The sequence below is a fragment of the Mobula hypostoma genome, chromosome 1, assembly GCF_963921235.1.
Source record: "Mobula hypostoma chromosome 1, sMobHyp1.1, whole genome shotgun sequence".
Classification (NCBI taxonomy): Eukaryota; Metazoa; Chordata; class Chondrichthyes; order Myliobatiformes; family Myliobatidae; genus Mobula; species Mobula hypostoma.
Genome location: NC_086097.1, coordinates 27,215,955 through 27,239,854, shown reverse-complemented (window position 1 = coordinate 27,239,854; position 23,900 = coordinate 27,215,955). Strand labels below are relative to the sequence as shown.

Genomic DNA, 23,900 nt, shown 5'->3' with positions numbered 1-23,900 from the left:
AAATGGGTGGCAGCTTAACATTGGTTGCAATAAGACAGAACATAGCACAATTAGGCCATTCAGCCCATCAAATCTTCATTTTACTATGGCAGTTTATTATCCATCAACCTCATTCCCCATCTTCTCCCCACAACCTGATACCCTAATAGCCATTTTAAATATACCAAATCACTAGGCCATCATTGAGTTAGGCAAACTCTGCAGCCCACAAACACAACTGACGCTCATTGTAGATAGTAGCCAAAGAAAATTGATCACTAAATCTCCATAGCAGTATGTAATAGTTGAAGATAATAGAAATCAAAAATAGAGCCATTGATATGCACCAGCTGCTTGGAAGCATGGGTGGGAGGGAGGGAGGGAGGAAGGAAGGAAGACTACCTAGCAATGGCGAATACTTACTAACTGGATTGCTAATATAGCAAGCACTCTTACCTAATCTGGCCATACAATTCCAGACACTGGTGCAGTTGAATTTTGAGTTAAGGGGCAACTAGGTATGGGCAATGCTAGCTTTACCAGTAGCATGAACATGAAAAATTCAGTGATAATCTGTGCAAACAGTACCCACCATCTCCAAGCAGATAGAATATAGTGCTGGTATATAGAGGTTAAATATAACATAGGACCAAGATAAAGCACACCAAACCAATGGGTTTTTCAGCCCCACCCTATTGAAGCAACCATCAAAAATAAACTCCCAGTCCATTTGCTTGCACATATCCTATATTCCGCCCCCCATATAAATGCATTAACAGAAAATAATCTTAATCGTTGCCATCACATCTGCCCAAACCCTCCCTTCCTTTCCATGTACCTCATGAAAAAAAGGTGCAAAGCTGCCCCAGATATGTTTAGAAGCAGGAACAAGTGCCTCATGTTTTAGTTGATTATGAACATGACTAGACAGTTTTCTTTTCCATTCTTATTAAAGATTTTGCTTTATCAAGTGAGTGCTGGCTCAGCAATCACATCACCAATGCCCCACCCTCAGATTTCAAAGTAACACGTAAAAAGAAACAGCTTCCGTTTGTTTGGAACAACGAAATTGTCATTCCACTTCCCCCATAATCATTTGTACTTCAGTCAAGGTTAGATGTAGACTATGCATTCACTTCAAAAAAAATTTACAAATGTTAAATCGCATTTCAAAGTAATGTCAATGAACATTGGTCTAGTGAGTGAAAATGCACTGCCTCAAGGTACAAAGTACTAATTGTAGACAAGCTGGGAAAAATTTGACAAATTCACAATGCTATTCACAAATAGCACTACTGGCTCAGTTTATTGGTGTTGCTTTTGCTAAAACTTTAATACAGAAAGCATCAAGTTTGGTCTGCATATTTACAACATAGCAACATTAAATTTCATCTGATAACACGTTTGAGAAACGAGCATCTCCACATCTAACAGCATCAAGAAAGATGCACTATCAGCATACAACCTGCCTACAATATTTCAGATGCATCATTATCAATCCCAAAAACAATTACATCTTTAGATAAACAGTTCAGTGCCAGTTTATCATGGCCTTGGCTGTGGTTCAAATTCAAGAATGCTAATGAGTACTTGCAGGACTGGAACTGCACATCTGCAACCAGTAAGGACAAAGCTGCCCTCAAGAACCCCCAGGCCTATGCACTGTCCGAATTGGGAGGAAGGGAGGAATGTAATCCAACCCTATAAAATATCAAGAACCTTGGGTTTTAAGGTGATACAAATGGGGATGGAAGCACGGAAGGGGCAAGCAGGCCTTGTTTTGTTTCATCTCCAGTTTCCTTTTGATTAGCAGCAGACTTCCATAACTATTCTTCATCTTTTGAACATTAAAGACACCTCAGGTCAAGGAAGAAATAACACCCTTGATAGCAGTGTGCAAAGAGATAGGCCAAAGTATACATTTCTGCAGTTACCTGAAAGGATGACAAATTCAACAGCCAACATAGTTTAGCATTGTTACTTAAGCTTTCAAAACCTTGAATTTTCCCATACAGCAGGAAGACTTGAACCTTTTTTAAGAAAAAATTGGAAATTGCTTGGTTTGGTACGAATGTATAATTTGCAGCAATTAACTAGTGACCATTTAACTTAAGAAATTTAAATCAGGTCATACCAACATTAAATTACATGTGGTTTGATTTTGCTGCATATCAGCTTTTGCAAATAAGACCACCAAAGTTATTAATAAAATCATGTATTACAAATATTTACTTACTGGTTTTAGGTTGAAGCAGTGGTCATTATGAAAATCCAACAATTTGAAGTCATGTACAGTTTGTGCAAATAATTAATAGCAAATAATTTTGGCACCAAAGAGACTTAAGTTAATGGTCTTTTATTGGAAAAAAGACTAGCATTTACAACTTGGAATGAACATAATTGTAATTTGCTGAACAGCCATGTCGTCATTGTGCTGAAATCCTATGTATAGTGCCTTGAAAAAGTATTCAGAACTCAACTATTTTCACATTTTACTCTAAATTTAAAATATATTTAAATAGGATTGAGCTAATCTACAAAACATTGTGCATGTCAAATCAAAACTAATTCCAAAACCTGAAAAATCAAAACCAAAATGTTTAAGGCTGAAAAGTATTCATCCCCTTTGTAACTGCTATGCTAACTTTCCTTAGATGCAATATTTTACATTACCATATCAACTCACCAAATTTAATGTAGAAAATCAGAGGATTACCTGTTTTTAATGAATTCATAATACCTCCATGTAAGGTCCAACAGTATTATAAATTTTCACCAAACCAAAATGAAGACAAAAGAACATTCAAGATAAGTTAGGGTAATGATAAGAGAATTTAGGGAAGGGTACAAGACCATCTCAAAGGTACTGAACATACTGTATCTCAGAGCTCAGTGCAGTCCATCATGAAAACATGGGAAAATGTGAAACCACAGCATCACTTAGAACATACTGTAAAGATGTGGAAGATGATCTGTGGTCAGTTGAGACTGAAGTGGAAATTTTTGATCTCAACCTGCTAGCCTGTCAAAGCTTAAATTGGGAAGGAAGGTAGTGTTTCCACAGAACAGCCCAAAGAATATTGCCAGAACCACACAGTAGCTGCAAATTTAGAAAATTGTATCACTGAGTGCCCCAGAGTCCTGAACTAACTTGATCCAACATCTCTGCCAAGACCTCAACACTGTTGTCTACCCCTGCTGCCCAACTAACCTAGCACAGCTTGAGCAATTTTGCAAGGCACAGGCATATCTTGCTTTATGTTGTGCAAATCTAAACAAAGACTTATCAAAAAGACTTGTGGCTGTAATAGCTGCAAGAGGTGGTTCAACTAAGTATGAGCAAAAGGGAATGAATACTTTTGAAGTGCTGACATTTGTTTTTTTAAATTTTTAGTTTACCATGCTTTGCAATTTTCCCTGTTTTTTGGGGGCTCTATTGTGGGGGAAATAGAGCATAATTCACAAATACAAATTCTCAGTGAAATTGATCAAAATCCCCATTTGTAATACTCATTTATGTGAATTAAAGAGTTGGGGACTGAATACTTTTACAAGGCACTGTATATAATCTGACTGCTCCAAGTTATGGTATAGAACAGAAGATAAACATGAGAGTTCAAGACACCCCCTTTTTCATAGGTTATTTTAAAAATTCAGTGAACGGTAAATTGCCTGACATCCGTTTCACTATAGTGCAATGCAGACACTTTAACCAAGTTTTATACAGACATGCCATCCTTTTTTTAATATTTAAAATAAGATCTTCAGTCCTGGTAATTGTTTGAGCACACTGTTAAGTATGAGAACGATTCCACTCCAGGGGCCGTCACACAATTACAACCCTCTATTGTAGTTTGCCGTAGCACACAAAATTAACCAACTTTTCAGGAACAATTATCCTGTACAATATACAACCGGAAAAAACTAAGCTATTCCCACAAAGAACATAAAGTGGAATTAAGAGCCAGGCTGTGCTCAACTGTCAAGCTGCATGCATGAAAAACTGGCCAGCCCAAACAGTGTAGTTATTAGCATGGAACTTCATAGAGTCCAAGTGCTTTGTTTTTAAGGTAGTACAAGTTTTACTGATGCATGGCTTGAAGATCTTTGGGGACAGGACCACTGATCATTTTACATGCAGAGTTTGTGGACAGGTTTTATTTTTTTGACATTCAGTAACTTTTGCTATACAGAAACAGAATGAATAAATGAACATTTTGCAAGAGGTAAGTAAAAGATTTCAACTTTTCTAGGAAGGGGAAAGGTAAAAGTCTTCATTTTGCAGTCATCATCTGTACGAATTCTGTGGAGGGAAACAGACAAGGATGAACTGGTTTGTTTTGAAAATATCAGTAATAATTCAGACATGTCTGCACGCACAGCTTCAAATAGATCTAATATACCCAGACTCAGTGTAACACACATTTCAATGCAACAGACTGTTGCAAATTTGGAATAGCCTGCAATACTTCTGAATTGAAAGCTAGAACATAACCAATTGCAGTAAAAGGAGCAGAAGAACTTCAAGCACTAAGATTTGAAAATATTATCACCACTGTCAAGGTAATTATGTAAATGACTATCATTTCAAAGGACAAGCAATTGCCTCAAAGCAACAAAATAATCTCTCATTTAGCATAGAGCCAATAAACAGCAGCCAGTTGCCCTGTTCATTATTCTGCATCACTGACCCAATACCGTCATGTTCAGTGTGACCAACTTGAAGGTACCTCGCTCAGTTACATGTGGTAATACTGTATACTGCAAAGAGGTCAAGTAGGAACAGTGGTAATCCAGAGAAACCTTTCTTCAACCATTCTGCTCCACCATTTCTGCCCCAAATTATTTATTTTTAACGGGTGAAGGTCTAACCTGATCTAGAAGCGTCAGACTGACACACAGACTAGTTTAAAATTGAATTCAACCTCAAAAAACCAGGACCAACTATACTGATGGATTTGAATTTAAATTGTATACAACACACTGCTCACAAGCTTCCCAAATCCCATAAAGCAACTCCTTGCATTTAGAAGAATCTAGGATGAGAATTAAACACAACGCAAGCCACATCACCCACAAGCAGTCAGCAAAACAAGATCAATTCAAAAACAAAATTTACTGCAAACCCTATGATCTTTAAATTGTCAACATTCTGACTCAGCACAAGTCTTGAGTTTGTTTCCTATCTGATTAGCACAGCATCTGCTTCATATAATTATACCCATCATCTGCAACAGACGCCTGGTTTACATACTGGTTCTTGACATTCTGCTCTGGACTGTGTAAATGCCGAAATGTTGTGACTGAACATGTCAAAATTGTTTTTCTTTAAACGCAGAAGCTAGGCACAAGTAGAAAAGGAAGGAATCTAGTCAAGAAGCAGGCAATATCTCAAACAACTATTCCAGAAAAGGCACCAATCCTACTGTCTCTAGCCTGGCATCATAAATGTACTGCTTCCAATCTCAAGCATTTGGAATTTTTACAGGCTCTATCATGCCATTCATTAAAATGGCCACTTGATTTAAACTTTGGCATACATAACCTGCATGGGCTTCACAAGTGTGCAAGGGCAAATTATTGAATAACTTTACACAGAAATGAGATTTCACACCACAAGGTAATTACAGCAAAGAGCATCAATACAACTACAATTGACCAAATCAAGACCTATGCATACGATCAGTTAGACGGCTCAATGCTTTAAGTGTGGACAATGGAGACCAAGAAAATTAAATTCTGGAGATGGAACACCATTACATTTGGGAAATCTCTGCACCAGTTTTACAATAGTTAACTTTCTCAAAGTAGTATCAAGTTCAAAAGCTGTAAATAGAAGGAAACTTGCCATGGAAAATGGATGGACAACAAGCTAACTGGACAATCTCAGCTGGCAAGGCTTAGACAGCACTCCAAGTGAAATTAGGAGCCCTCCCCGTTTTATGTCAATGCTTTGCAAAGTAATATGCAAAACCTAAACAGCAAGTTCTTTGATTCTGAATCAGGCAAATGAATACATTGTTTTGTGGTTCCACAACAGCCATCTTTTTTTTTTAAACATTCATATGCTCACTGTCCAATTGGACTTATTTAAATCCCAGACAGTTTAATCTACAAAAGTGATCCATGGTGTAAATTGAGACCAGCAGCTAAAGCTGACCATTACAATGGACTGGGTAAACTTGGAACCTTGTCTAGCTCATTATAGAAGACCATCTAAGCAAGAGCCAAAAACACTTTCCAGTTATAGAGTGGAAAGTGAAACATCATGCAGCTTTATAAAGTGCACGTTTCACAAATGCATGGAAATAAAAATGTAGCAAAAATATATTAATTTGTCAAATTCCTCCATAGCTACCTGTTGCTTTATAATCTACACCAGATAGCATATTAAGCACCACTACAAGCAGTATGGCCCAGTGTGTAGCCACTTATTAGGTAGGTTCAGCCATTCTCCCAGCCTGTTTGTATAAAGTTTAAAGCAATCCCAGTGGCATTAACAGGACACTATCAATTTTAACATTAAACCTAGAAAATATCCATAAAACAAACTGAAAATAAGCATGCAGTACTATGCAGAAGTCTTGGGCACATGTAAAAAATTGTAATGCCAAGATGCTTTCAAAAATAAGGGAATGAAAAGTACCAAAAAACAGACTACCCTCTGCCTTTAAACTATATCAATTCTTCTCAGTTGTGAGAGATATACACACACACACACACACATATACACACAACTAAATAATACATACATTCATACACATTTAATTTTTAAAAATGGCTGGCAGGTTATCCAAGCATCTTGGAGAACTTGCCGCAGTTCTTCTGCAGGGTTGTCCCACTTGCTTCTGTCTCTCCAGGTAATCCCAGACAGCCTCAATGATGTTGAGACCAAGGCTCTTGTGGGGACCATACCATATGTTGCACCGCTCCTTTTCTTTTCACTGAAGATAGATCCTTATGACCTTGGCCAAGTTGGGGTCCTGCAGCAGAATGAAATTGGGACCAGATGCCTTCCTAATTGGGCGAGAATCTGCTTTTACTTCTCAGCACTGAGGATTCCATTAATTCTGACCAGAGCACCAACTCCATTTGCAGAAATGCAGCCCCAAACTACAAAAAACCTGCCATGCTTCACTGTTGGCTGCAGATACTCATCCACATACCACTCACCAATACACAAATTGCCTCCTGTTTATGCCAAAAAATGAAACTTTTGATTCATCATTCCCGAACACTTGCTGCCACTGTTCAGCACCCCAGTCCTTTTTCCAGTCAAGGTGGTGCTAGTGTACAAAGCTCCCTCGGTCCACATCTTCCAGATAGCACAAAAATATTCTTTTTACTTTTACAGCTGTTTTCACCTTAAACATGTACCTGGGACTGTTAAGAGTTAGGGCCTGAGATTTACAGTTTGGAGATCATTAGGTGGATCCAGCTCTGCTGTCTGAGAAGATTCTGGGAACCAAGTGCAACTTGGATGGCCTCAATGCAAAGAAACTTTGAGACAGGGACAGGCCACTGTTCAAATCCATTTCGCTAATTAAAGCCTTGAGGTAGACTGACACATTGAATCCGCAAGTGAACAAGTTTCAGTGCCGAGCACCTTCCTTTGGATTGCTGCCAAAGGATTCTGTCAGCAGCCTATTGCTGTGTAGTTTGCTGTGGCAGGCGAGTAGGCCTCTGTCTCAGAACACTATTGCAAAAAACAAAGCATCTAACAATTTATATTAAAAAATCTAGGGAGCCCAAGACTTTTGCACACTGTACGTATAGTCTATCCAATGGCCAATACTTCCAGAAAAAAGTAGAGGAAATGGAAAATATAATATTCCTTTGCCATTTCTTCTAACTTCCAGATTTGATTGGCATACAACTCCTGTAAATCAAACTTTAAAAAACCTTAACTGAAATACTGAAGGGTTTCTGCACCAGTCATTAACCACAATTGTTTTACAGCATTTTCCCATTTCAGTAGCTTCACAATGACAGGCATGTCATAGGGATGTTTCATTTTGATACCAAGACATCAAGCTTCTTGGTTCCATTTTCAGTTTGGTTTCTATTCCAGACAAAAGCAGGAGTTAAAATACTTACCTTCATAGTTGACTTGACCATCACCATCAATATCTGCTTCTCTAATCATTTCATCTACTTCTTCATCTGTCAATTTCTCACCTAGGTTCGTCATAACGTGACGCAGCTCTGCCGCACTGATATAGCCATTACCATCCTGAATGTTTAAAAAAACCTCACATCAGCAAGTCCTGAAGAGTTCAATTGAGGTTACTATCATTCAACCATGCATGTATACTGCCAAATGAAATAATGCTCCTCTAGACCAAGCAACACACAAGTAGTACTACTAGTAAATTAACAAATAATGGGCACTATAGTCTTAAGACCTGGGGGAAGCAGCTACTTCCCATTCTAACAGTTCTTGTCCTAATGCTACAGTACATCCTGCCTGATGGTAGACAGTAGACAATAGATGCAGTAGGCCATTCAGCCCTTCAAGCCAGCATCGCCATTCAGTGATCATGGCTGATCATCCACAATCAGTACCCCGTTCCTGCCTTCTCCCCATATCCCTTGACTCCGCTATCATTAAGAGCTCTAACTTTCTTGAAAGCATCCAGAGAATTGGCCTCCACTGCCTTCTGAGGCAGAGCATTCCACAGATAGATCCACTTGGTAGAGGATCAAAGATCATTGAATAGATGGGAAGGATCATTGACAATGCCAAGGGCCCTGATAAATCTGATGGATCAGAGAACTCCATCGTCTCAGCAGTACTTGCAGCTATGTTTCACAATTCCTGTACAGTGATGCAGCTGGGAAGAACACTTGATGTGCTCCTGTAAAATTGTGAATTTTGGTGGGGAGGAAGGAGAGCCTGAGCAAAAAGGTGAGATCATATGCACTCAAACTTTGTGCTCCTAACTCTGCACAGATGAGCAATGTATGTGCAGTGAAGAGTGGCCAGCTTGCACAATCATCTCTTTGGTCTTTAAAAAGCACTTTTAAAGTGTAGATAAAGCCTTGCAATCTAACTGCATGTTCATTTATTTAATGATACAACAGTGTAGGCCCTTACAGCCAAGCAACCCCTATTTGACCCCAACCCAACCACCAAAGTCCAATTAACCCACAGCTCCATCTTTGGACTATGGGCGGAAACCGGCGCACTTGGGGAGGACATACACATTTCTTACAGAACTGAACTCAGATGCTGAGCTGAAATTACATTGTGCAAAGTGCCATGCTGTCTTGCAGCCACATTACTCCCTTTGCATTTTCCCATCAAAAAAGCCCAGGACTCCAATTTAAATATCTGCTCTTACAAGGAATTCAACCCAATTTGCAATCAAATTTGAAGGTCAGTAGAGCAATTGGGAACAGGTCAGGAAGTACTTAGAAACAGCAATATAGCATTTAATGACCTTTGATAAGTGGTCAAAGCAATGAGCAATATTTTAATTAGTGATGGCAGTTAAGTGACCATTACTGACAGTTTTACTTTAAGCAACAAAACCTGTGTCATTCAGGACAACACTTCAATGTTCGTGAATTAAGATCTTTTATTTCTAATTTGCAGAGTTGTGCCAAAAGGTCCAATTCTGTGTTGTATAATACAGCACAGGAACAGGCTATTTGGCCCACAATCCATATATCCATCTGAAATATACCTGAAAGGAGACAAGACCTTGATGGGTCAAACTGCAACAGTTGCATGGCAAAATGACAATGTCACAAAAGTCATGAGGGATTTCAATATTGGGAAAATTAGGCTGGTACTGGATTTCCAAGAGGGGGAGTTTTTAGAATGCCTACAAGATGGCTTTTTAGAGCAGCTCATGGTTGAGCCCACTAGGGGATAAGATATCCTGGATTGGGTATTGTGCAATGATCTGAAATGGATTGGAGCTTAAGTTTAGAGAACCCTTATGAGAAAATCATAATATGAACAAAATCACCCTGAATTTTGAGAAGCTACTAAAGTCAGATGTATCAGCATTACAGTGGAGTAAAGGGAATTAAAGAGGGACGAGTTGGCCAAAACTGATTTGAAAAGAACATTGACAGGGATGACAGTGGAACATCAATGGCCGAAATTTCCAGCAGCAAATTGGAAGGCACAGAATATACTCAACCAAAAGAGGAAGTTTTGCTCCACCATTCAATCATGGCTGATCCTTTTTCCCCTCCTCAACCCCATTCACCAGCCTTCCCCCCCATAACCTTTGATGCTGTGCCAAATCAAAAACCTATCTCCATCTTAAATACACTCAATGACCTGGCCTCTACAGCTGCCTGTGATAACAAATTCACCACCCTGTAGCTAAAGAAATTTCTCTGCATCTGTTTTATATGGACATCCCTCTATTCTGAGGCTGTGCCTTCTCTTCCGAGACTCTCCCACCATGGGGAAACATCCTTTCCACACCTACTCTCTCCATGCCTTTCAACGGTCAAAAGTTTCAATGAAACCCCCCATCCTTCTAAATTCCAATGTACAGTCCAAGAGCCAAACTTTCCTCATATGATAACCCTTTCATTCCCAGAATCATTCTTGTGAACTGCTTTGGGACCTTCTCCAATGCCAGCACATCTCTTCTTAGACAGAAGCCCAAAACTGTTCACAGTACTTAGTGAGGCCTCACCAGAGCCGAGCCTTATAAAGACTAAGCACCATATCCCTGGTCGTCTTCAAGCTCTCTACTATAAAAGCAACATGGAGACTTCATGAAGCACTGGTGAGGACTTGCTGGATATTGTGAGCACTTTTTGGTCCCTCATCTTCGAAAGGTTGTACTGAAACTGGAGAGGGCTCAAAGGAAGTTCACGAATATGATTCCAGATTTAAATGGCTTGTCTTATGAAGACTTTGATGCTTCTGAGCCTGTATTCACTGGAATTCAGAAGAATTTGAGGCAACCTCATTGAATCAAATGGTGAAAGGCCAAGATAGTGGATATGGAGAGGTTATTTCCTATGGTGGGAGTTTAAAACCAGAGAACCTCAGAATAGAGGGACATCTTTTCAGAACAGAGATGAGGAACTTATTCAACCAGAGGATGATGAATCTGTGGAATTCTTTGCCACAGGCAGCTGATGAGTCCAGGTCATTGGGTGTACTTAAGGCAGAGGTTGATAGATTCTTGATTAGTCAGAGCACGAAGGAATACAAGGAGAAGGCAGGAGATTGGGGCTGAGGAATGATGAAATAGCACAGCAGACTCAATGAGTCAAATGGCCTAATTCCACTCTTATGTCTTATGAAATATTCACCCAATAGGATTAGACCCTTCGAATGATTACAATGTATATTATACCAGCAGTCCACATCCCTCCTACTAGTCGCCAATCACCAAGCACAATACCTTGTCAAATACACGGAATGCTTCACGAATTTCCTCTTCGCTATCTGTATCCTTCATTTTCCTAGCCATCATGGTCAAGAACTCAGGAAAATCAATAGTTCCATTACCTAACAAAATAAAGATTACAGTTAATACAGATATAGACTAATGGAGAATAAATTAGTGTTGGCAGGTTGGACTAGTCAGTTTGCTGTATCTGGGACAGAAAAAAAAACTTCAATCATGGCAAGATGGTTTATAACACAAAATCAAAGTAAAAATTGCTATTGAAGTACATAAATAGGAACCATATACTACCGAGATTCATCTCACAGGCACTTAGAGGAAAATAATAAAATTTACAAAAAAGGATTCCTAAATTTACAAAAAAGGATTCCTAAACAGACTGATAAACAACCAACGTGAAGGCGGCAGATTGTGCAAATAAAAAAATGAAAATACTGAGATCATGTTTTAAAGAGTCCATGAAAGATAAGATGCCAAAGTTAAATAATATTTACAAGCAACTACTTTCTCCATTGTGTAGGAATTAAAATGCTGGTTGGGCACAATGAAACATTGCCCAAAGCTACCAACTTAGTATTCTAAATCAGGATGTGACCCCATACAGTATCTGTTAACCTAATTAAAGCTGTGAGCCAATCTCATTAAGATATTAATAGATCTTACTGAAATTATCCAGCTAGATGGGTTCAGGATGACACCAAGTTAATGAGAAAGAAAGCTGACAGTTAATTAAGCTTCTATAATAGTTTTCATTGCTCTCATTTCAACTGTACCTTACAGCACAACTTTCACCTTATTAACCAGGATACAGTGCAGTTAGCAGGATCTGAACTAATTATCCTTTTCCCATTTGGAAAGACAACATGTAAGCTTGCACTGATTGTAAACATCCCAAGTGCACCATTGGGTTATTCCAAAACTTTCACATCCCAGCAACAAGCTCAAAACTGAATCAGAATCAGTTTTACGCTCACCATTCGAAAAGAAATTTGTTATTTTGCAGTTGTACAGCACGAGGAAAATTAATACAAATTTTCCAAAATAGTGAAGAGATCAAATATTGAGGTAGGACTCAAATTCATGACCTGGGCTTGTGCAGATCATACAGCTGCTGTGTAGAAATGCCACCAATCCTGTACAAGCAGCAAGTATAACCAAAGATGCTGTTGCTTGAAAATTACTTGGGAAAGGGTGAAGTGAACCAGAGAATCAAAAGGAAACAGTCCAACTTTTATCTTCAATGGTCTTCATACATCTTCATGCTTTTGTAAAAAAAAATTCAACCTTCTAACAAGAGCAGGTCTCAAAATTGTTTCAGGTCAATTAAACTTACTGCTTACTTCTTACTGCTTCAGTACACCCAGCGGTGAGCTACCGAGAGTAAATTCAAAACCAATTTTTCCATAGCTACACCCAAATTTGCCCTCACTCAGCCAGTGACAATTAAATTTATTAATCCTGTTGCAGCTGGTAGAGATGTTGCCTCACCTCCAGTAACATGATTTCTATCAAGACCTTATTCATGTTGTTTAGGTTTGCACCTTCTCCTGTAACCACATGGATTTCCTTTGGGTGATGTGGTTTCCTCCCACATCTCCAAGTCTAGCAGATTAGTTCACTGAAGTAAATTGCCGTTAGTGTAGTGGGGAATAGAATCAATGACAATGCAGCAGTAATAACATTACTGGGAAATTAGGAGAAACAGATTGCAAAGCCATCATACTTATGGCTCGATGACCTGTCACAAGTGAATACTGTGACAAATGTTAGGCTTAACTGAAGCTTTTGCAGTAAATTTCTTGACTATCAATGACCTAAAGCATTCTACAGCCAGTGAGTACAGCTCTGAAATGCACATATGGGAAACAAGTCACCAATTTTGCACACGAAAATCTTATCTACTGAACACATTAGGTCTAGTTTAAAATCCTAAAAACAGCACATTAAACAAGGACAGCAACAGCAACCCTAGCCTGGTTAATCATGTTTCCCTCAGGACTTGCCAAAACCTACTGACTCAGTTAGGAAAAACATCTACCAATGCTTTTTATTTAGGCAGAAACAAGCCACTTGATAGAAACATGCCCCTCCTACCTGTAGAAGCTAAACTGGAAAAAGCAGACCAAGGCTGCTCTTTTCCAGATGTCTATAGCACTTGGATGAAATTCATAAATGAGAACATACACATACTGCAGAGATTACCAACCTAAACTCAAGACTTATTGATATTAGAATACCAAGAATTCTTCTCCAATTGATCCTGCATTCAATAAAACACCACACTGTTGGACAATTGATAAGGGGCAGATACTAGTCAGCATTGGCACTGTCTTTAATTGTATTCTGGGAAGATTTTACTAATTACAAGCCAAGTAGACAGCTGTTAAATATAAACAATGACTTTCATTGTCCATGTTAGAAATCCAATGTCTGAGCATATCTGCCCAATGTGTCATTTCTTCTCTATTATATGCAACTGCCAATTAAAATTGATACCACTTCCTCCACACTAAATTGTTCCTGTTGAATGCACTAAGTTTAGAAACTAATAATCAAAAAAAATGAAATGACCTAATTTAACTGTGCATCCACTCAATACAAGTACTTTTAAAAGACCTTAAGCTAACTAAAACAACAAAATGTTAGGTCAGGCAGCATCTATGAAGCACAAATTTCAACTCAATTACCTTTTCAATTGCTAATTAAATCTTGCCCTCCAGTCAGAACCACCCATTGATTGTCATTGTCATTTGAGTTTAACCCCCACTCACTGAAGAATTTGTACAAGTCTAGATCAAATGAAGTTATTGACCAATGCAAGTTTGAACACACCTTTGCCTTTGAAGCTTTAACTTTCACCATAAAATCCCCAGTTTCCCTCAACACCCCCACCCAACCAAATTGCTGTGAAGAAAGAAGAAAAATTATACACAAAGTACATGTCCGGGCAGCATCTGTGCAGAAAAGCTTTTCAGGTCATTAACCCCAATAGGTGGTCTATTGCCAAATGCAAGCCTCAGAAAGTCACTGACCTGTACTGTCAACCCTAAATATATTGTGCCATTTGCATATTTTTCCGGATTCTCAAATCTCTTACTATCTCATCTTTCAGTGGGTCCTGACGAAGGGTCTCAGCCCAAAATGTCAACTGTACCTCTTCCTATAGATGCTGCTTGGCCTGCTGCGTTCACCAATTTTTATGTCTTGCTTGAAATTCCAGCATCTGCAAATGTCCTCGTGTTTGCATTTTTAAAAACTATAGCTCTAATACTAACTCTCAGATTTAGTTACTGGCATCTTAACCAGCCTTCTCTATTGTACTATCAAAATACAATTTGCATTACAATACATTTAATTAATCGCAAATTTAATTGGTAAACGGTAAATCTGATCAACGTCAATGTTTTAGATGTTGTATTACTTTGGGCAGCTTTGGAAGCTCAGTCATTTCCTTCAAACTGATTATGCTCATTGAGGGAACATGGGCATGAATCTTAACATCTTTTACCCTACAACTTTAAGGCAGAGCAGACTCAAAACGGTCTGACGGAATACTCCTGTTACACCTGCACAAAAATAAGTTCCTTCCCCAAAACACGGAATGCACACTATTTGTCAATGCTGTAAGCCTAGGCAGCTCAACTGAAGTACTGCACAGGCAGAGAGGGGGAAAAAAAAAAATCAGATGGGCACACTGTTTTCTCTGCGAAAGCAAATTCCCCACAGTCAATCCCACAAGGCCAAAGAATGCTGTGATCAGCTGTGTGTCAGGTAAATAACAAAAACAAAGTTCAAATCTTTAAAAAAGAACCTTCACTAAAAAAGTCAATGCCAATTGCAGTGAAGACAAGTGCATCAGAACAGTAAATTACTTGAAAGATTAATGGCATGACTTTCAGTTAACTTCCGCACAAATGGTACAAGAACTTGTTACTTCAATCTTAATGAGAAAAAACTTTAAAGTCACCAAGTCTTATGCTAAATGTTCTTAACTGCATAATGCAAGATTTTCCCAATAAAACATTGCACTGAAAAAAAATCACAGCTAAACATTGATGATCAGCACACCAATAACTGGCATTTAAAGCATGCTAGGTTTGGATAACATAAGCATTTAAGTAGAATAATTGCAAGGCAAATGCAGTCTCATGGCCAGATACAAGTAAATATTTCAAACTCACCATCAGCATCAACTTCATTTATCATATCCTGCAATTCTGCTTCAGTAGGATTCTGGCCCAAAGACCTCATTACAGTCCCCAACTCCTTCGTTGTGATGGTGCCATCACCATCTTTATCAAAGAGGGAAAATGCCTCTTTGAACTCTGCAAATAAATAAATAGATCAAATGAACTACACGCAGTTTTCTACACTTCAAAATATTTAATTCAAAACTAATTGCACTTGATGACTACTTTAACATCCAAAATTTAGGATATATTTAAATTGATACTAATCTATTCTTCCAACAGGGAAGAAAACTGACCACCACTCTTGGCATTTACACTTCAATATGATACTCCCTGTTGCAATGATACGACTTAAATCTGGTTGATGGGCCAACATCAGGCTTGCAACCGAACTCAGAACCTGAGTACTTGACAACCTTTAGATTCATTCTTAAACACAAGTAGTAGGAGAAATTATGAGTTTACCATTCAGGTCACAATTATGGTCATGTTACATAATTCTGTAAATTAAATAATACTATCACAAGTTATCAGGCATTAAAACCATCAAAAGATCTTGTATTTCAAGTTCTCATTCACAAGAACACAACTATTATCATTTACTACCATGGACCATCATTCCTTTTAGGCATTTACTGCATTTTCATGGAAGTACCAGGTCACTTAACACTTTACAAGGCAGCAGAGCCTCAAAGTAACTCAATTTTGCCTGCATAACTCACTAATTTAGCAGTTAATTCCATTGTTCAAGACCAAAAAGTGAAGATGATCAAATAACATGCACAGTTAATATTGAATTGAATGATCTTTATTGTCATTATACAGTTACAATGAAACTGTTTGGCTTCCCCTCAGGCAATTAGATCCATTCAATCTAGTTTAGACTAGGCTATACATACTGTCCATCAGAGAAAGCAGTATGTAAACAAGACCCTTTCAGCCACAGTCCTCACAGACCATCAACTACCATGTTACCTTGAACCTTCTTTAAAAAATTTTTTTACATATTCATGAACTCCAGATTCTAATACACCTGCATTGATCAAAAGGTAGCCAGCTTATCAAGCAGATAACAGGAATTCTGCAGATGCTGGAAATTCAAGCAACACATAAAAGTTGCTGGTGAACGCAGCAGGCCAGGCAGCATCTCTAGGAAGAGGTGCAGTCGACGTTTCAGGCCGAGACCCATCGTCAGGACTAACTGAAGGAAGAGTGAGTAAGGGATTTGAAAGTTGGGGGGGGGGGGGGGAGAGATCCAAAATGATAGGAGAAGACAGGAGGGGGAGGGATGGAGCCAAGAGCTGGACAGGTGATACCCATGATCCTCTCTTATCCCTTTTGCCTATCACCTGTCCAGCTCTTGGCTCCATCCCTCCCCCTCCTGTCTTCTATCATTTTGGATCTCCTCCTCCCACTTTCAAATCCCTTACTCACTCTTCCTTCAGTTAGTCCTGACGAAGGGTCTCGGCCTGAAACGTCGACTGTACCTCTTCCTAGAGATGCTGCCTGGCCTGCTGCGTTCACCAGCCACTTTTATGTGTGTTGTTATCAAAGCAGATGTTTGATGTATGGCAGAAATATGAGCACTAAGGAAACCATAAGCACAAGAGACATGCAGACACTGGAGTACTGTGTGCAGTTTTGGTCATCCACCTACAGGAAAGATGTAAATAAGATTGAAGTAGAGAGAAAATTTACAAGGATGTTGCTGGGACTGGATGACTTGAGTTATAAGGAAATGTTGAATAGGTTAGAGACTTACTCCCTCAAACATAGAAGATTAAAAGCAGACTTGATAGAGGTATACAAAATTATGAGATGTATAGACAAAAGTAAATACAAGCAGCTTCTCCTGCCCCTCCCCTCCCCCCCACTACTGAGGTTGGGTGAGACAACAACTAGAAGTCATGGACTAAAGGTGAAATGTCCAAGGGGAACACAAGGGAAAAGTGTCTCAGAATGTGGAACGAGCTGCCAACTCAAGTGATTTTGACTGCAACATTTAAGTTTGGATAGATACGTGAACAGAAGGGGTATGAGGGCCATTGTCTGGATGCCAAAGGGCCTAATTCTTTGCTGTACTTTTCTATGACAGGAAATTCAGAACAGAGGGACACAGTCCAAAACATTAGCTCTTTAATTCCACTCCCATCAGTGCTGTCTGATCTGCTGAGTTCCTCCAGCATTGTGTGTGGGGCAATCAGGAAAACCACGAGGGCATAGGAGAATGTGCAAATATCCAAGAACTCTAAACCCAGAACCATGGCACTCAGTGTCAGTAGCTAAATCAGTGCATCAGCAAATTCAAACCACTCAAACATCACTTCCCTTTCTCACCTTTTACTAAAATTACTAATCACTCAAACTTGTCCAAATGCAAGGATGCTTTAAATGGATACATGGACTTTCTTTTTTAAGATCCACATTTGAAACAGAAATAATGTAGGCTACATTGATTTAATTCAAAGAAAAATATCTTTGCAACAGAACAAATCAATAATTCTGCAAACTTGCCTTTGGCAACTACTTTGCAGCCAATATAATGAATACACAAATGCAGCAAGGTTGTTTTTTTTTTGCAACAACCCAACAGGACATCCCATGGACCTTTTCATGAGAAGTATGACTGACCTTAACCTGAGCAAATTATTTGACTGCCTCTGAACTTTCTGGAACTATCTGGTCAGTGCTGTCAGAACCCATTGTCATGCATCATACACTACATCAACTGAGTGCATCGATGGACCTAGATTAACCCCTTTACTGAAGCAAATCACAAACACTAGAAATTCTACATGCTGGAAATCCAAAAGCACACAAAATGCTGGAACAGCATGTCAGGCTGAAGCAAGATGGCCACATCATGGGGAGAAAGTTGACATATGCACTTGGATGGCTTAAACACCGCTTACATATATATTAAAACCAAAATTACAGAGCAATTTGTGATACACATCTAAACCAAATCGAATAATGATGCTTACAGGTAGCTTCAAATTACTAGTCCCAGGCAATATGTAAACTCCATTAGAGACAACAAAACTTGAAGCATAATCCAGAATAGACTTCCTGCACATGCTATAGTGGGCATGGGTACAAGGTCTCTAAACACTAGAACATCTATTGCACCACATTTACATTCCACACCAGTCCACACTCAATTTCAATTCTAATATGGCTACCTTAGCCCAAATTTTGTTTAAAAAGCTTTAATTCCATCCCAGTATTCCTCAAGACATTAAAACTTCATAGGCTCAATATGCTAAAAATCTAGATATTCATACAAGCAATTCGATTTGTTAGTTCTCAGACTAGCTCTACTATATGTTAGTTCTAAGCAAATCCAGTATCAATGTATCGCAAACAGCCATGTAGTCATACTGAAAAAGACTAGTTACAAGGTTAGACAGTTTTTTTTGCCTGGCCATGTGTACTTTGGTGGAAAATGAAGGTTAACAATCAAGAGTCCAAATCCTAGATCCCTAATCACAATTGTGTTTGATATATCACTTATAATCATTAACTTCACACATACAGCAAACAGAATGCCACAAAAGTGTGATATTTCTGCTTGCATACAAGCCCAGCCAAACTCCAGAGATATAAACTACTCACCAGCAATCTGTTCTTCAGTCAGCTGGTCAGCCTGCAAGGAAAAAAACACAACTTAACTGATACATGCCATTAAGATATTAAACCCAGAGCAGTCTATTACACCCTATAAACTAAAGCTTTTCAGGACCAGGGTAATTTTCAATTTTGAGTAAAATTACATTTTATGTTAAGCAATTGAAACAGTTGTGTAAAACTAAGACCACACCATAGAGTAAAAATACAAATTGAGTGGTAGAAACTTCCAGTGCAAGGTCATGTAACGAAGATCTCCACCCTCATATTTTAAATATTTATCAGAATGTGGCACCAAGGTTAAAGTTGAAGTTGCTACAAAATGGATCTATCAAATGAATCAGATAAAAAAACCAAACCCAAACTTAACTCAAAAAGATTGAAGATTGTGAACAACAATCTGTACGGCAAAGCTTTAAGAACTGTGGATTTGTTATCTTGACTGATAGTCTTCATCTCCCAAGCACACTCAAGTCAATCCCCTTTTATTAATCTTCGGAAGGGAGACCAATGCAAGAAATTACAGATCAACGTGCATATTCCAAAATTGAGAATGAAATTAATGGCACTGCAAAAGTGCCAAATTGAATGGACTCAACTTCTGATACCACTACACATGCCTTATTACTGTATTTGTTTTTACATTGTGCAAAAGTAGATCTGCTATACCCGCCTCACATTTATAATTACATACTGAAATTAGCTTTCATATGAATAAACTAAAATATTCAAAACTATCTGCATGATGTTACATCAAGACACTGATAGCCATACTAACGTGGCTAAAACACCCTGTCACCTTAACAAAGTTGAAACCTTTCAGTTCTATACTTCATTGAAGATGGGGGCCTTGATCTACATTCCGACTTTTTAAAATCAGGCTTAATTAAAACTTTCCTTCAGATCAGATCAAATGGGTCAGCATTGAGCTATTATATCTTTTTCTTAGAAAATTAAACTTTTAAATATTGAAAACATTTTTAAAGCCACAAGATAGCCATCGCATTAGGGAAAGAAAACATCCCAGGAATGGTTGCTCCTTTATAAGCAACCTTTCAAACTTGTTAGCAATTTAAGAAATCAGAGGTTCAACTTTGATCTCACAATAAAGAATGCTGCACCTAGATGACAATTGGAGCTCTTGTGTACCAACCCATGCCCAAAACCAGTTAAAATGAAATCAGTAGCAACCTAAATGGAAAAACTGCAAATGCAATCACCGCTACTGTACTTCTGAAGACGCTGCCCCCTCAAGGGTGGTAGGCCAGAACCTAGAAACTTACTGCTGAGATCCAATTATTTTTTTTTTAAGTAATTCTTATTTGATAACTTAATTGCTGGACTTCGCCCCTCAATTCATCTTCACGACAAGTTGCACAACACAGACCAATTAAACACAAGCTAGCCAGTTCACCAGTGTCCAAAAGTCAAGAGAAGCTTTTGACTAGGTTTGCATTACTTGTTAATTTCATGGCATGCACTCTCATAAAGCAACCTGAGTTAATAGTGCAAAAAACATGCAGAAGTCATTTAAAACCATTTAATACAGACAAAAACTATTTCTTGATTATCTAATTGTTATGCTATAACTAGCGCTAAGATTAAGCGCAGCAATTTGCAAATCTTAGTCAACCTTACCAAAGAAAGCAAGACACCAGCTACATAAAACAAATACATCACTGCCAAAGCTTTTTCTAATACTTGTAACAAAAGCCAGCTTGTCAATGGTATCCTAGGCCTGGAAAACAATACCTCGCTCTCCAGTCCAATGAAAAAACCCATTGAAGCAATGCAATCTGCAATTATAGCACGCCACTGGAAGTTTTAAAAAAATACGTGATTGTCTAAATTGCCTCCTAAGCCATTATGAATTTATGATCTTAGGCGTGCACATGAGACCAGAACCTCGTTCAAGCATATTAGAACAACAGACATTACCTTAATTTGCAAGCTCAAATATCAGGCCAATTAGGAACTCGCTTGAACAGACGGGGCCTCCAGGCTAAACTTAGACTACTCAACCAGAAAACACCTTAGCAAGCATGTGCACTTCGGCATAACCTTCAAATCGCAGCAGGATTGGAGAAGGCGACGATTACCTCAACAAATTAGGTGACACCTGGCCCCTAACTGACCAGTGACAGTAACGAGAACTAAACTGCAGCGATGGTTTTCCAGAACGCGGCGTTCGCTGCATGCAACAGCCATCTGAATCAGGAAACCGCACTTTTTTTTTAATTTTGCGGACTACAGCCGCAAATGCATGAGATAAACACACCCTTGAGATATTCCATCTATTCTCCCGAAACGTTGCTCCGATTTTAATCCTTAATGCATGGAGTCAGCTGGCAATGGAAAAGGTGATGGGGTGGGCGGCGTAGATGCATCAACCCGGCGGCCCCTTGCTGCAGCTCAACTACACAACAGGAAAAACCAGCGCCCATCCCGCCGCAAAGCCCAAAAGGCGAAGAGACGTGGTTCGCTTCTCTCGCCGCGCACACCGGCCATTTCACCACCCTCATACAAACGCCACCGCCGGACCCGCCCTCCGTGCCGGGGAGGTTACACACTCCTTCCCTATTGCGAGTGAAGCCGCTTTTCGAGAACTAGCGGCAACCAACCCGAGGAGGAAGAGGGTTAAACGCGCCATCCACCTGACAGCCGCTGATACACACCGACCGCCATCTTACTTTCGACCCCCCCGCCCACGCTCCATTACCGCGACAACCGGCACCAACACGCTTCCCTTCCCACCCTCTCGCTCAAAGGCTTGAAGACGAAGGGGAGGTGGAAGAGGAGAGAGAAAAAGGAGGAAAATGAGACGTGGTCTCCTTGTCCAGGCGAAGATACGCACCATGGCAAGCGATAGGACAGGAATGCACGCTAGCTGCGGAAACGAGCTACTGCTCCACGCCTCGCGAGCCCACTGGCGCCGATTGCCGCGCGCTTCCCCCGCGCTCCTACATATATACTGTGTATCCCTCCGCCGCCGGCGGCGGCCGGGGGGGGGTTGGGTGTTGCGGAGTGGACGAGGAAACAACCTGCGGAGAAATAATCCCTCATCCCCGACGCCTCTGCTTTCTTTTTACTCCCTCGGCGCCGACCCCATCGCTGTCATACCAAGTCAACCGAGGGCCGGCGTTCCCGTCCGCGACCAAGAGGGATCTTTTTTTTTTACGGGCGGAAGGGGACGGGTGATACGCCTCAACTGCCTGGTTGGCGCGGAAAGGGTGGGGGGGGTTGGGGGTGGAGAGAGGAGGGGCGGGGTAACGAAGGAGGGGAAGTCCATCGAGCTTGTCTTGCGCGCTGTGATTGGTTCAGACGTACCTGCAATGGGTGAGCGGATGTTTCGCGCTCTGCCATTGGTCGTTGTGTACCTGCAATGCGTCAAGGCGATGCTGCCTGTGATGGGGGAAGTGGGAGCCGGTGCCAATGCTGTGCAATTGCAGCCTCTGCCAGTCCAGGTATCAACAGCCGGGAATGTTACGTTAGGAGGGGAGCAGGAGCAAAAAGAGAGAGTGCAAAAGAATAATTACTGTGCCCTGAAAGGAACTGGATTGTGGAGTGCACAGTACAGACTGGAGCAATTATATTGTATAAATATGAAACTATTGTTGGTAGAATACAAAACATTTCACGACCTATGTTTTTGATAATAAATCTGATTCTGCAAAATATAAGGAGGCTGGTGAGTCTGTGGATGGTCTGTCAAAGAAACAATGGGCTGAACGGCCTCTTCCACCATATTGTCTAATTATAAATTAAAGATTTGCATTTTTTGTAGCACACTCCATCCTTGAAGTTCAAAGCACCGGAACAGTGCAGCTAATGTGTGCACACTAATACTCCCATGAACAGCAAAGAGATTGATGTTTTGGTAATGCTGTTGAGGGTGTACATGTGCTGAGAGTCTGTGAGTTTTCTTATATTTGCAGGTAAAAGACCAGGTCTCAGCTTTAACCTCTCATCTGAAAGTTGGTACTGTACCTCTGACAGCAATTCTGCCCCTCGGTACTACACCAGAGAGACTCAATCCAGATGTTTTGTGTTCAAGACCCTGGAGCGTATGGAAGAAGTTTCTTTCTCCACCTACTGTATGCTCTGCTTGCATTTATGTACCAAGGGAGGTGATATTGGAAACACGTTCTTTTTAGAATATTTATTTTTGAAAGAAAAACTGTTAGGCTTGTGGAAAATGAACCTTTAAGTCATAGAATCCTGAAACTCCCTGAGAGCAATGCATGGGAGTACCTTTACCAGAAGGACTGCAAGACTTGAGGATGGTGCTAGCCACCTCCCTCTCAAGGGCAATCAGAGAGGGGTAATAAATGCAGGCCTTTACAGATCAATGTTGTCGAACACACTCTGATTCAGATGGATTATGTTAATGACCACATTTAAGAGGTGATGTAAATCAGCTGATAGTTCTGTTATTTGTACTGCAGCTTGCTGGGCTTCTTGCAATTGCCCTTTTCTAGGCACAATTTCTTTGCTGAGGCAGGGAACAGAGACTTGGCAGTGTGCGAGGGATCACACGCCATGTGGTGGATGTGACTGATTAGTCTGATATTGTCACCGATTGCAGTAGAAGTTGAGAGAATGAAGGCAGGATACAGTTCAATGCTACAGAGGGGTATTAGGCTGCCAACGTGGTTGTTATGGTGGACAAACAACAGTGGAACTGCAAATAACCCTAAAACAGTGGGTGCTTTGC

At 39.9% G+C, this 23,900-nt stretch overlaps 1 protein-coding gene across 1 annotated transcript; it reads right to left on the bottom strand.

Annotated features, from left to right (window-relative positions):
* Positions 1–1,256: 1,256 nt before the first annotated feature.
* Positions 1,257–22,269, bottom strand: calm1a (calmodulin 1a). Its single transcript, XM_063045070.1, has 6 exons — positions 22,041–22,269; positions 19,175–19,205; positions 15,551–15,694; positions 11,364–11,470; positions 8,077–8,212; positions 1,257–4,282 (listed from the first exon to the last, which is right to left on the bottom strand). The coding sequence occupies exons 1-6, from the start codon at positions 22,041–22,043 to the stop codon at positions 4,254–4,256; spliced, it is 450 nt and encodes a 149-aa protein (XP_062901140.1). The 5' UTR covers positions 22,044–22,269; the 3' UTR covers positions 1,257–4,253.
* Between the last annotated feature and the right edge of the window lie 1,631 nt (positions 22,270–23,900).